The sequence below is a fragment of the Notechis scutatus genome, chromosome 1 (assembly GCF_049901735.1).
Source record: "Notechis scutatus isolate UNSWTSFEM ecotype Mainland chromosome 1, rNotScu1.2, whole genome shotgun sequence".
NCBI classification, from domain to species: domain Eukaryota; kingdom Metazoa; phylum Chordata; class Lepidosauria; order Squamata; family Elapidae; genus Notechis; species Notechis scutatus.
In genome coordinates this window covers 224,962,117-224,976,310 of record NC_142009.1, presented here as the reverse complement: position 1 = coordinate 224,976,310, position 14,194 = coordinate 224,962,117, and the positions used below count along the sequence as shown (strand labels likewise).

Below are 14,194 nucleotides of genomic sequence, written 5' to 3'. Positions count from 1 at the left end.
CTCTTCTTGAAAGTCTCAAGTGATGGCGCTCCCACAACTTCCGAGGGCAAGCTGTTCCATTGGTTGATTGTTCTCACTGTCAGAAAGTTTCTCCTTATTTCCAGGTTAAATCTCTCCTTGTTCAGTTTCCATCCATTATTCCTTGTCTGGCCTACAGGCGCTTTAGAAAACCCCTTCCTCTCTGTGGCAGCCCCTCAAATATTGAAAGACCACTATCATGTCTCCCCTGGTCCTTCTCTTTACTAGACTAGCCAAGCCCAGTTCCTCTAACCGTTCTTCATATATTTTAGCCTCCAGTCCCCTAATCATCCTGGTTGCTCTTCTCTGTACTTTTTCTAGAGTCTCAACATCTTTTTTATGATGTGATGAATGAAACTGGATGCAGTATTCTAGGTGTGGTCTTACTAAAGCTTTATAGAGTGGTATTAGTACTTCCCTTGATCTTGACTGTATCCCTCTGTTAATACAATTTAGGATTGCATTAGCTTTTTTGGCGGCTGCTGCACACTGCTGGCTCATATTTAGCTGGTTGCCCACTAAGACTCCCAAGATCCCACTCACAGTTACTGCTATTGAGCCTGGTTTCACCCAGTCTATATGTGTACTTTTGGTTTTCTTGCCTAAGTGTAGGACTTTACTTTTCTCTATATTGAATTTCATTTTGTTAGATATGGCCCAGTGTTCTAGTCTGTCAAGATCCATCTGGATGTTGAGCCTGTCTTCTTGGGTGTTAGCTATTCCTGCCAGCTTAGTATCATCTGCAAATTTGGTAAGTTCCCCTTCTATTCCCTCACCTAAGTCGTTAATGAAGATATTGAAGAGTACTGGGCCTAAGACAGAACCTTGTGGCACCCCACTGCTTACTTCCCTCCATGTAGACTTAGACCCATTAAGGACTACTCATTGAGTACGGTTTGCCAGCCAGTTGCGAGTCCATCTAGTGGTGGTGCTATCTATTCCACCTTTTTCTAGCTAATCAAAGTTACCACCTTTTTCCTTGATGGGATCAAATTAGGGGTCTGTCAGACCTAAAGGCTCTGGATGTGATAGTCTGACATCAATTAAATTTACAAGTAAAAGTAGCTGGCAAATTATAGCAACCAATCAGAGCCTAAATTGTATAAAGCAGGAATTATTACTCTCTAACTCAGGGGTGTCAAACTCAAGGCCTGGTAGCTGGAGCTGGCCCACAGGGTGCTTAGATCTGGCCCATGGGGCTGCCCTGGAAACAACAAAGGACCAGCCCAATGTGCTTCTGCCAGTGAAAAGGGAGTTCAGGAGGGCTGTCCTCCCGAGCTCCATTTTTGCTGGCAGAGGGTTGCAGGAAGCCGTTGCAGCTGAAAATGGATCTCAGGAGTCAATTTTCACTGGCAGAGCATTTGAGCCACCACAGGTGCCCCTGACACGAATGATGTTGAGCTGGCCACGCCCACCCCGGCCCCCCAAAGTCAAACACCTCCCTGATGCGGCCCTCAATGAAATTGAGTTTGACACCCATGCTCTGAATGGTAGATTTTATCTTAAAAAATATCGGAAATATCGGTCAGGGATACACCTACCTGTAGAGCCAGTAGAGGGAACTAGAGAGACAATGCTAAATCCTTTGCTTCCATCTAGTGGTCACATGGAAATTTGCAATCTACATATGGTGGCCCTAATGAAACGTCCATAAATTCCTCCGATTGGCTATGCTGCCTGAGTCTACAAGGTTTTTAATTCCATTCCAAGGTGAAAACAATGCTTTTATTTGGTTTCCTGCCTAAAAATAGCAAACATTTGTCTGAACTTCAGCGGCAGGATCAAATAAAGTTTTGGAGACTGCAAAGTAATTCTGAAGCTGAATGCAGATCTAATGCCTGTTTATTTTTCTTACGCTTTATAGTATATTTCACTGGCATATATTATCAAATCATACATGCACTCCTCAAATATGAAAGGAATGAATGTATTGCATTTATTTTTCCTACACTTTGTAGTATATTTCACTGGCATATATTATCAAATCATACATGCACTCCTCAAATATGAAAGGAATGAATATATTGCATTGCTGAAGAGAAGAAAGATGGAAGCATTGTGATTTAGATGAAACTATTCCTCAGAAATTGTTCTAGGGTGCGAGATAATGCATTGTCAGTAGTGTAATTTTTGCCTTTTACAAGTCTGGTTTCCAATCTGATATTGTTTCCTGCTCTCAGATCTTGTCTTTAGAGCTGGAGCAATTAGGAGCTTCTGGATGTTTATTCAGGAGTAAATCCCACTGATTTTAGTGGAATTTACTTTGAAGTAAACATGAACACGACACAGTCTCAAAAGGGAAAACACCTGTAAAAAGGTTAATGATCCCAGAAGAGCAGAAGATGGGGAACAGCCTGGCTGGGTCTAAGCAAGTTTGGTTTAGCAGAAATGTGAGCCCACAAAGCTTTCTATTCAGAGGCATACAATGTTTATGAAATCCCTTTTTAAACCCTTCAGTTAGTAGCCATCGTTCTATCCTACAGTGGCAAATCCCCTTATTTCACTATGTGCTTCATGGAGTAGATTGAGTCACATTGTTTGCCAGCTGCTGTTAGTGCATTTATGAATGAGCTCTTCTGGCATTTGTATCAAAGGGAAGAAGAAGAGGAGAAATGAATATCCTGATCTGCAGCCTTTTAAATACAGAAGTTGGCATAGCTTCCCGTATTAAAGCTACCATTCTATCTTTAAACCATAGGAAGGAACTTTTAGGAAGAAGTGTGGTTAAAACAGCAGTGTTAGATATCAGAAGAAGGAGCGAAGCAAAGCCTGAAGTAGAACAGACCCAAGATAAATTCACCCCACCTATTATTTGTGCAAGGATGGCTTTCAAAAATCTTGTGTAGCTCTACTGTATGCAGTGGTGGTGGCAATTAACCGTTGACTGAGTGCTATTTGCAAAATAAACATTTTTTTTAACTTTAGTAAAACCATACCTTGGGTTATCCAGGCACCCTATGACCCCTTCCTTGTTCAAGGTTTCCAAACATCCCCAAACCCTCCACATTCCTTTGTTCTTATCAAAAGATCTGAGGTATTTCACCCAGTCTTTCTTGGCCATCAATGTATGTTAACCTATTTTTTAACCTTTGTCAACTAGTTGAAACCAGTGCAAATCTTTGCACATGCAGGATTTATTTTCGTAATATCTTCTATCATTGTGAGCCATTGCAAATGTTTATTTGGACATAAGTTTGTTTCCCCATGTTGCCTCTTATCTCCTGGCTTGATCCAAAGGAGAAATGGAAAAAAAAAATACAGAGATGCACCTTTTAGTAGACAAAAAAAAAAATGTTTTGGGAGTCCTGTATGCACTTTTTCCTGGAATTTGTCATCAAATAAAAATATCAAACCAAGAGTTATATAGAAGATATATGTATTTCTACACCGGTTTGTCGGTGTAGGTAGATGGTGATGGTTTCTGTGCACTAATTCCTAGATGCTGTGGACTAGAGATGAGGTTCTTTTAGGTGATAGATCATTGTAAAACATTGTAACTGGTAAAAGGCAATTGATTAGCCTTCTTCTTCCCCACTTGCCAAGGAGAGTGTCAGCTCACCCTGAAATAGGATCTGATCCTGAGATATTATAAAATAAAGGCTTTATTACTTGAATCCCAAATCTATGTTGGCACTAACATCATAGGTACAATAAGATTGTGATTAATATACTGCAGAACAGAGATTCGGCCAATGGAAGGCAGAAGCTTGGGATAAACATCTTAGACAAGCTAAACTTACTGTAAGATTATATTTATCCTGAGATGTTAGCTACTTGGCTATTTGGAAAGGGCCAGACACTGTGCAGATAATCTGCTACAAGCAACTTGCTTCAAGATGAATATGCAACATTTCTAGATCAATATAGAAGCTTGCTCCCATCGATCTCGATGAATTTCTCAATCATCTTTTGAACTGTTGATACCCAAACACATTTTTGAGAGATAATCTGATAATTGATACTAACAATTGACAATTTATGGCTCTTCAATGATCCTGAACTATACTTTTTAGCATCATGTTGCACCATCGATCATACTGATTGTAAATGAAATTCAGCAAGTGTGTGCAACCACCCTTATGTACAGAGTAGTGACATCTGTTTGATTCTGTAGGACTGTCCTGTAGAATCTAACAAGCATCAGTATGATTGATATTTAAAATATACGTTGTCAGTTTAGGGTAGATTTGAAATGCTATCAATATGCAGTTCCAATATGCAGTTCCTTCCAGCAGTTCCCAAAATGCTCCACGCCCATTTGCACTATTCAGGTGACCCTGAGGACACAGATAAACCTCCAGGTGGCCTCAACAACTCTCTAAAAGAATGCAAATGACCAGCTCTGTGCAAGGAATATAAGTCCATTCCCCACCATCCAGTGAGAGCTGAAGAAGCTTCTTGGATGAGAAGCGAAACGTCTTTGAAGAAAAAACCAAGGAAGTCCAGTTGCCTCTTGAAAAAGCACCTTTGGGACAACCATGATCCCTAGATGACTGAGAATCTCCTTAGACATTTATCAATGTTAGCTACACCCAATTATCTTTTTCAGGTAATTTCAATTCAGATGCAGAAATAGTGCCTCTAGAAGAAACCCTGGCCTGGATGAAAGCAAATCGTTTCAAATATATTCCCACGCTCGCCTAACCCTGCTACTGCAGAGCTCTTGTGACCTGGATGAGGCATCAAAATAGCCTCCAGACACAGTGTTGTGCTGCATGGTCTGAACATGCCTTAGTTATGTAGCCCAGCACCCAGAGACTAAGCAAAAACTTGTGGCCACTGCATTATTTCTGCACTACTCATTTCTTACCTACTGAAGGTAGTTGACTTGAAGAATTTTAGAGACCACAGTTAATAAAGTGTTCAGTTGCCAATCTCATGAAAGATGTTATGTGGAAAACTCAGACTCTATCTATGTTTAGTCATTTGCGTTCTGCTGATCTATAAGATGCCGATTAACTTTTATATTGTTTTCTGTCCGATGCACCAAACAGATGCCTTGGTTTCTGACTTCAGCTCTCAGAATCCTAACATAGCTATGTTGAATTGGGATTATAGGATTCAAATGGAGCAGATGCATGGATCATGCTTTTGGGGCGGGGGGAGAGAGAGACCTGCCTTAGAAGCATGGAGGACCCTCCTTAGAGGAGCAAAGGGAGACGAGAGCATGCTTAACGGCCTCTAGTCCTAAAGCATGTATGGCATTTTTTAAATTATTTTTTTACAAAATCCTCCTTTCCTAGCCCTAGCTACGCAAAGACGTTCTTTTAGGGGGAAATACTTGTCTGCGCAATTGTCTGACATTTTGTATCAGGGGCACTGAAAAGATTATTTAACCACCCGGATGCGCCAGCCTCCCTGCGCCTTACAATCAATAGCGAGGGATAACGGGAGGCGCAGGACCTCCGCCAAGCCTTGTAAGGTCACGCCCTTGCCTTAAGAGCCGATGAATGGAATGGAAGCCTGAGAAGGAACCGGGGGCTGGCAAAGGCCGAGCTTCCCTTTTCTATTTTTATTTGGAAGCCCCCCCCGGAAGAGAGGCGTCCCCCGGGAGGAAAGGAAGCGGCATCAGAGCGGAGGGGGGGGGCAGGAAAGGGGGGGGTTGGGGGAGGGCTCTATGCCTCGCGTCCATTGGCTCCCAGGGAAAAGAAGCCGAGTGCTTAGGATTGGCTCTCCATAGAGAAGCGGGGCGGGGCCACGGCCGGGGTTCGCTCTCGGAGCTGCGGCGAGTTCGGCGAACGCTGCTCCTGATCGCCGGTTGACCCGGCTCTCTCCAGCCCGCTGGGCTTCGCTGCGGCTCCCTTCGGGGGTTTCTCCGCAAGCTCAACCCTCAAGGCGCCGGCGCGGCCATTAGCGTCCCGCCCCTGCCCATGGCCGGTGTGCGGGGCGCGTCTGGGCAGAAGCTGTAAGGACGTTCCCGTCAAGCAGCAGCTGAGGCAGCCCCCGCCGCCGCCGCCGCCGCCTCCTCCAGGATGGGTACAGTGCTCTCCCTGTCGCCCGGCGGGTCTGGGAAGGGCAACAATGGGGTGCTCGGCGAGAAAGCGGCTCCGGGCAGGGCTCACGGCAAAGGCGAGAGCCGCTTGAAGCGGCCCGGCGTGTTGATTTCTGCCCTCACCTGGAAGCGCCTGGTGGCCGCCTCGGCCAAAAAGAAGAAGAACGCCAAGAAGGTGACGCCCAAGCCGGGCTCCGGAGGCGCAGCTGACCCTCTGGTGCAACAACGCAACCGCGAGAACGTGCGCAAATCCCAGCCGGACGGCACCAAACAGGGTCCCTTAGCTGTGCCGGTGCCCACGGTGCCCGTCTCGGTCCAAGACAACGGGAAACCGCCGCCGCCGCCCCCGCCGCTGCCCAGCAACCGCTCGGCCGTTGGCTCCCCGCGGAGAGTGATCGTGCAGGCTTCGACGGGCGAGCTCCTCCGCTGCCTCGGGGACTTCGTGTGCCGCCGATGCTACAGGCTCAAGGACCTGAGCCCCGGCGAACTCATCGGCTGGTTCCGCAGCGTGGATCGCTCGCTCCTGCTCCAGGGCTGGCAGGACCAAGGCTTCATCACCCCCGCCAACTTGGTCTTTGTGTACCTGCTGTGTCGCGAGGCGCTGCAAGGCGACCAGATTGGCAGCCAGGCGGAGCTTCAAGCCTCCTTCCTCACTTGCCTCTACCTGGCCTACTCCTATATGGGCAATGAAATCTCCTACCCGCTCAAGCCCTTTCTGGTTGAGGGTGACAAGGAGCGCTTTTGGGACCGCTGCCTCTCCATCATCCAGGGCCTGAGCACCAAGATGCTGCAGATCAACTCTGACCCGCACTTCTTCACGCAGGTCTTCCAGGACCTCAAGAACGAAGGCGAGGGGGTGTCCACAAAGGACTCCTCCAGCACCAACAAACACTGGACTATAAGCTTGGATCGTTAGGAAATTCAGGGGGGGCTCCGCAGCACCCCACCCCCCAAACCTTCTAGATAGAGCTCACCTCTTCATCCCCTTCTCCCCCAAAGGCTTGACTCAACTGGGCTTCCTCTGGAGGAATAAAACCAGGGGTGAGGATTGGGGAGTGGGTGGCAGGGGGGAGTATAGCCCTTAGTCATCCTCTTTTGTACAGGTAGCATCATGGAACTGCTTCCCATTTCCCCCCCTCCCTCCCTCCCCCCAAGCCTTTGGTAGGCTTTGGTCTGAGTATGGAGATGGAGAAGGTTTGCTACAGCCGCCCTTTCAACATTTGAGGTGGTGGTGGGGGGAACACCCAGAATTACATCAAGCCCTTTTCACAACTGCAGCAACTAGATGATTTGAGAATAGGTAAGGTGGGGTGGTTTGGTCCATGACTTTATTGTATCCTTCATCTATGAGCAGAATCCATCTTTGCTATCACAGCAAGGTGCCATGGACAGCGTGGATGCATTTAGGGCCTTATATATGTATGCACAGGGGGGGGGAGGGTGTCCTTTTCTCTTTCTTCCAAATGGGAGAATCCCTAGACATATTAATGGATCAGCCTGAGGCATTATTTTATTGGCAAGGTTCTGACTAGTGCAGGAGCAAACAAGCGGCTATGCCCTTGTTTGAGAAAGCCCAACCTGTCCATCTTATGGTTTGGGTCTCCCTGCTGCTACTGTGAATCACAGTACAGCCAGGGCATTTACTCCCCTCCAATCACCCCAGTTAAAGAAACCCCTGCATGTATTTATCCTTCCTGCTGTTGGAGCTCTGCCATAGTGGTTCTTAAAAAAAAAAAAAAAAAGGATAATGGTCACAAAAGACCCATTACTGCAAGTGACTTGCCTCTTGTAATTTTCCTTTCTTTTCATCTTGGCACAGGGGAGGTGGGGGAGGTGTGTATCCACTCCCAACACTGAAAATAAGTGCTGGGGAAGCTCTGCTGCTATCCTTCCAATGCTCCACTTGACCTGTGCTCTCGATCCCTCCACCCAACCCCCTCAAAACGCCTCCCATCTAAAGCAGAGGCTGGGAGCTGTCCATGGTGCTAGCCTCTTAGACCTAATGTAGACATTTGCACATTCTTGAAGCTGAAAAAAAAAATCAAGCCATCTCATGGTGTTTGAATGTAACAGAACAATGTCTGACTTATGGGATGTTTGTGCCAATGTTGCTCAAATGTACAATAACATATTGTTTTATATTGTATATTTAAAAGAGATAAAAGTAATGAGTCTGAACGGAACTTCAAAAACTGTTCGATCATTGAGAGATTCAGCTGTACTAGGAGAGAATCCTAAATGCATTGGATGTATGAAAACCCAGTGAGAAGGGACGCAAGCAATAGCAGTGCATGCTGAGGCTTTACTTTCAGGATGGAGGAGGCATTAGTAGTTGGCTGATGATTTCCTAAATGGCTGTGTTGGCAGGAGATCCCAGACTTGCTAATGGGATTTGGTATTGAATTGCAGTCCATCTTATTTCAGAGCCCTTTTAGGCAAGGACATGATCTCTGTGTTAAGATCTGGCCCATACAAATCTCAGTGTAAAAAGAAAAAAATCCGATTTAAGAAAATCTGATTTAACTACTAAAATGTCTGCAAATGTAATTGTAGATAAAGCAACAAATTCCTCGCCCACCTGCTTTATTGTGTGGCATGTAATCCTCTGTAACTGAGGTCACTTAAAGAGGCCATCAAAGCAGGACCTATTTTGAATTGTTTTCTAATTTCTGACATGAAAAGTAATCCAGAATTTTTCCTACTGGCATCCTGGTCCTCTTTCAAAGGGCACCAAGCAAAAATGGTACATTTATTAAGAACATATTGATAGTTTCTTGTCCTCTCCTTCCAGGTAAGAAGTATGCTTTCAGTTTGGCATCCTTAATTGCTGACCCTCTGAAGAATGCTGATGGGCAGGTGTCTCTCCTGTGCCTTATTATTCTTTTATATTATTTTTGGGTGGCAGGCTTGGGTTACTTTGCTTCTTCGGTCTCTTTATTGCCAGTGTCGCAGATGTTCTTCTTTTCCAATTTTCACTTCATAAAGTGCTGTGATAGCACTGCATAAAAGATTCATTAAGTTCTCGGTTTTAACCCTTTTTTAACAAAAAGGTGGAGTTTGATCAACTGTTACTAACTGGAACTGTCAACAATTTTCAGATAGTATTTTTGTTTTTTCATGAAGGAGTCCACTACATCATTTCACTTATCAAACAGGCAAAAATATAACAGCAGCAATTTTAAGGGAAATTCTTTGTTTTCACAACAGCATGAAAGTTCTCTGTCCATCTGGTTAAGACCCCTTATGGATTCTTGCTGTGATGGAGTGATTAGTTAGAATTACGTTCTAAAACTTAGCTGATAGGATTAATTGTTACAAGTTAATAAACAATTTGGCTCATGTTTTAATCAACGGTCAAATGGTTGAGGAATTTATAGACTGATTTTTGAGCTTGACATAAAATCATTTAGAGAAGCCTGCTGATTCTGGATTTTAAAAAGATCAGCAGAGAAATCAAGACCTCAATTCAAAAGATTCCACCTTGCCTTGTCACGCGATCTCCATAATTTTGATTTGAAAATGTTTTTGATCCCAGAACCCTGGCTCTACATGTGTTAACAGTGGAAGACAGCAGGATGCCTGCTATTTTTGTAAGAAACTTATGCTATTTCTTCTTCTTTGCACACCTCTCCGAAGGATTACATTATCAGAAGCTTAGGCTTTGACATTTTGGCAAACAATTCAAATAATAAACGGGGAAATGGTGAACAGAAAAGAGTTGTTTCAGAAGCATATTTTTCATTATAGTGCAGATGAGCTATTAGTAGTAGTTACCCTTCTGAAGTTAGTCTGCCTATTTGGTACCTGCGTTTAATACACCTTACGCATGTTTTTTTTTTTAAAGTAATGCTTGAGCTAGGATAAGAGAGCTGGGTCCAAACCAAAGTTACAAAAAAATTACCACTGACATCTTGTATTTTAGAAACCCATGCTGATACTAATACTTGTCCTACTTCTCCTAACATGTAGTTATTCTGTTTTTAATTTGAACATTGTTGAAGTGATTTGAACCCAAATTTCAACGGATCCTATTTTTTGCCTCAAGACTAGCAGTATATTCCTCCCAGATGGGACTTTTTGGGGTTGTCATGATTGCAGTCTTCAGCAAGGGAGTTTTCATCTCAACCCACTTCGGAATCTTTTTGCCATCCTTCTTGGTCAACTACTAGCCCATTGCACTGAAATGCTGTGAGTATCTCTTGTTTTGGTAGCATTTAAGTACTTACATATTGTTTAGTTTTAAAACCCCACTGTGATTTATAGCAACGTAACTACATATTATAAAAACAATCCCATTGCAATAATTATGAAGAAACAGCACCTGAAGAATACCAACGTACGTTCTAAAAGGGGCAATGGTGATATCATTATTGAGGCTGGAGAAGAGGTCACTCCACCAGGCAGATGTAACTGCAGAGAACAGCATATGCTCTCTAACTGAACTTGCAAGTCATAGCGAGGCTCTCCCTGAAAATCAAAGATGTCTGAGGGCTGATGTAATTGGAGCGATTTTTTTTTTCAAGGTAGCTGTGTGTGCTACATTTAGGACGTGTCTAAATGATTGTACAGCCCCATTTATTTATTTATTTTGCTGATTTGCTTTTTTTTTCCTTCTTCTTCTGCTATGTGTTGAATGATGGTGACTCTTCAGCAGGCAACAGTTTTTAAAGAGAAATGGCAAATGTGTCTGAAGATGAGAGAAAATAGAAACTACAAATTATATACAGAATGTACAGTTCACATGGGTTCCTTCCAGAGAGTTCTTTCAGAGAAGGTTGTCATTATGGTATCAACAGTTTATTTCAGTAGGGCTTTTCTTTAAAATTAATTTCCATCTATGGTTATGGAGGTCCAAAACCAATGAATTCAGTTCAAAGGAAAGTCATTGTCTGATATGGTGAACCAGTAAGTTACATATGGCAGCCTTCTCAGGGAAACACCTTTGAGGCTTGGTTTCACTATCCAGTTTCCCTGGTGATGGCGAAGGTGTCCTATCCAGTGGTGGGATTCAGCAAGTTCTCACCAGTTCAGATGAACCAGTTGTGAAAGTACCCCCAAAAAACACCCTCCGCTATCAAAGTAGATCCTAGGCGCTGCACTGCAATGGAAAAACGGGCAATGGAGGGGCCGGCATGAGGGAAGGAGAAGGCCACTTTCCCTCTTTCTTCTCTCTGCTCTTCCTCCTCCCCTCGTGCCGGCCACTCCATTGCCTGTTTCCCCACTTTGATTGGGGGGGGTGTAATTTAACCAGTTCGGCCAGGATTAGGTTAGGTCACGCCTCTCATGACAGCCAACCTGACCCTGGGCGAACCAGTTGTTAAATTATTTGAATCCCGCCACTGGTCCTATCCCAAATGGTTTTCTTGGGTTCTTAGGCACATGTCTGCTATTAGCATTTCATCTTTCTATTCTTAACCTGAACCAGAGATCCAGCCACCAGCATGTCTACTGTAATGCCCATCATCACTATTGCAAGCCCTCAACACAGCTGACCAATATGGGTACACGAAAATCACCTTGGTAGTGAGTGTATGTGTGAGAGAGTACATGAACGGCGGCTATGTGAATGTTCACATGAAGCCCTTTGTTAGAGCATGAGATTCTATGAGGGGTTAGCTGGAGGGGGAGGGGGTTAGCTAAGAAGCCAGGAGGAGGTAGTTGTGGGATTTCTGATCAATGGGAAATGGATCAAACACCAAGTACAGTAACATTTTGCCATTCAACATTTTGGAGAGTCAAGCTGCGAGAAAATTGGTTAGACTTCTTAGCAGGATCTTAACCATGGGAACCCAGGAACACAGTGCTGCTGTAAGAGCAAAATCAAAACCCCTTCAAAGAACCATTTGCATTTCAGGGTTGTTCTTTAATTCTGATTCTGGGTGTGTTCATTGATCATATCTTCTACTTTGTCCTTTGATTCTGATTGCTGCTTTGTCTCACAGCTTGAGGTTTCCCTCTCACATCAGCCTCAACACCATAGTTAGGGTGTTACCAAAGTGATCTTTTACTGATTTGAACCACTGGTTCATCTAAGTATTGGCTGCTTTGAGCAACAGAATTCACTCAGACATGTGGTTTCCAGGTGCATGCTTTGCAATTAAGAGAATTTAACAGGTGTGTGGTTGACCAGAGGATAATTTAAGGATTAAGGAACTTTTTTTTAGAATGAGAAACTATAGCTTTGTATGGTGCTGCTTATAAAACACCATAGAGGAAACTTGCAAATGTTTTTTATAAGCAAAGCGACCCAGTAAAGTCTTTTATAAGCAAAGCAACCCAATAAAGTCTGCATGTAAAGTTGGACAGGTTGGGAAAAGGGAGATGAACTTTGTTACTTCAACAGAACGTATCAGGTAGTGGTAGAAAAATTTTGGCTGAAGCAGTGTGCTTTTGGAGATCATGGACCTGGACCAAAACTGCCTTGAGCATTGCATTTTCTACTGCTGGACCATGCTGACTGAGCATGACTTCATAACTCACGAATGTGTCAATAAACAGAATATCAGGCACCAGTTGTGTCCCTGAAAACTGTCTCCCACATGGAGAATTTTATAAATGTTGTGTCCTCTCAATCACTGGAATCTGAAATCCAATAAAGCATTTGTTCTATAAAAGATTATCTTTCTTCATGTCTGCATCTATTCCCAAAACTTTAGTGTTCTAGGTACGTTCTATATATTTCCATTTTAATTAGGTATCCTGATAGGTGGGTACATTCCAGGTCCCGTAAATGTTGCCACCCAGCAGGTGCTGAGGCAGCATGCTTTCTTGATAGTGGACCCTGCCCTTTGGGACACCTGCCCTCCTAGTCCCCTACTCTCCTGGCTTTCTGAAAAACAATGATGACCTGGCTTTTCCCACTAGCCTTGGGCTCTGTGAGGCTGGAGCCCAGAAATGCACTCAAGTTTATTTCAGGAAAAGTGGGCATGTATTGCATTTGGGGGGAGCCAGGAAGGCTTTTTGGTTGGTATTTATGTTTTCTTTACTATTATTTATTGTTACAAGAGCCTTGGTGGCACAGTGGTTAGAATGCAGTACTGCAAGCTACTTCTGCTGACTGCCGGCTGCCTGCAATTTGGCAGATCGAATCTCACCAGGCTCAAGGTTGATTCAGCCTTCCATCCTTCCGAGGTGGGTGAAATGGGGGGCCAGATTGTTGGGGGCAATATGCTGACTCTGTAAACTGCTTAGAAGGGGCTTTAAAGCACTGTGAAGCGGTATATAAATCTAAGTGCTATTGCTATTGCTACTTTATTGCAGCTTGGGAGTTGCTTACGGTTATGCTGCATATAATGGGTAGCTACAGAAAACTTTTAAATATAAATTAAGTCAGTATACCTTGGCATGATATATTAATACCCATCTGCAGTTCAGGTGTTATGTATTTAAGACCTGAATTGCAGATAAGTGTTACTACATCATGCCAAGCCATATTGACGTGATCATAAATTGTCAAATAAGCCATAACTTATTATAGACAACACACTAAGCCATGTAGAAATCACCGTTGCTAGGATCACACACATCTTAAGACAAACACCTTACGGATTAATATACTACATAAATCCAATCTATGGTTTTATGTCAGAAGTCGGGGACTATTTTGGCCACACTGATGTTGCTGAACATAATGCAACTATCAGCCAGCCTGGCTCTTGGTGAGGAAGGTTCAGAGATGTAGTCCATCTGTCAAAATTCAGATTCCAACTTTGGCATTATGTGCTGGTGGATAACAAATTCAAGCCAGCCACCACGTCTCTGTTGGTGTTGGAACAGACTGCTGAGAATATTGTGGACGGCTAAAACAAAAAAACAGGAAAACCCAAGGGATCATTCAATCTAACCAACCCAGAGTTCTCACTTAAGACACAAATGACCAGACTCAAATTATCCTACTTTGGACACATTATGTGAAGACTCCCCTCTCTGGAAGAGGCTCTAATGCTAGGAAAAATGGAAGGAAAAAGAAGAGGATAATCAGCACAAGAGGGGTGGCCTCAGTTAGGGTAGCAATGAGTGTGCCATTTGGGAGACTTGAAAGAACGTGTTAGGGATAGACTGTAATGGAGAAAATTCATCTCTGTGGTCCCTAGGAGTCCATACCATTTTGGATGGCATATAATCAATATCTCAGATTTCGTTTGTCCTCATATTTATCTTTAGTTATTACCTGACCAGAGATGG

The 14,194-nt window shown here is 43.8% G+C and overlaps 1 protein-coding gene across 1 annotated transcript; it reads left to right on the top strand.

Moving 5' to 3' along the window:
• Nucleotides 1–5,690: 5,690 nt before the first annotated feature.
• On the top strand, nt 5,691–12,627 carry CDK5R2 (cyclin dependent kinase 5 regulatory subunit 2). Its single transcript, XM_087950403.1, has one exon. It carries the CDS (start codon nt 5,991–5,993, stop codon nt 6,924–6,926), a length of 936 nt encoding a protein of 311 aa, XP_087806529.1. The 5' UTR covers nt 5,691–5,990; the 3' UTR covers nt 6,927–12,627.
• Nucleotides 12,628–14,194: the final 1,567 nt, after the last annotated feature.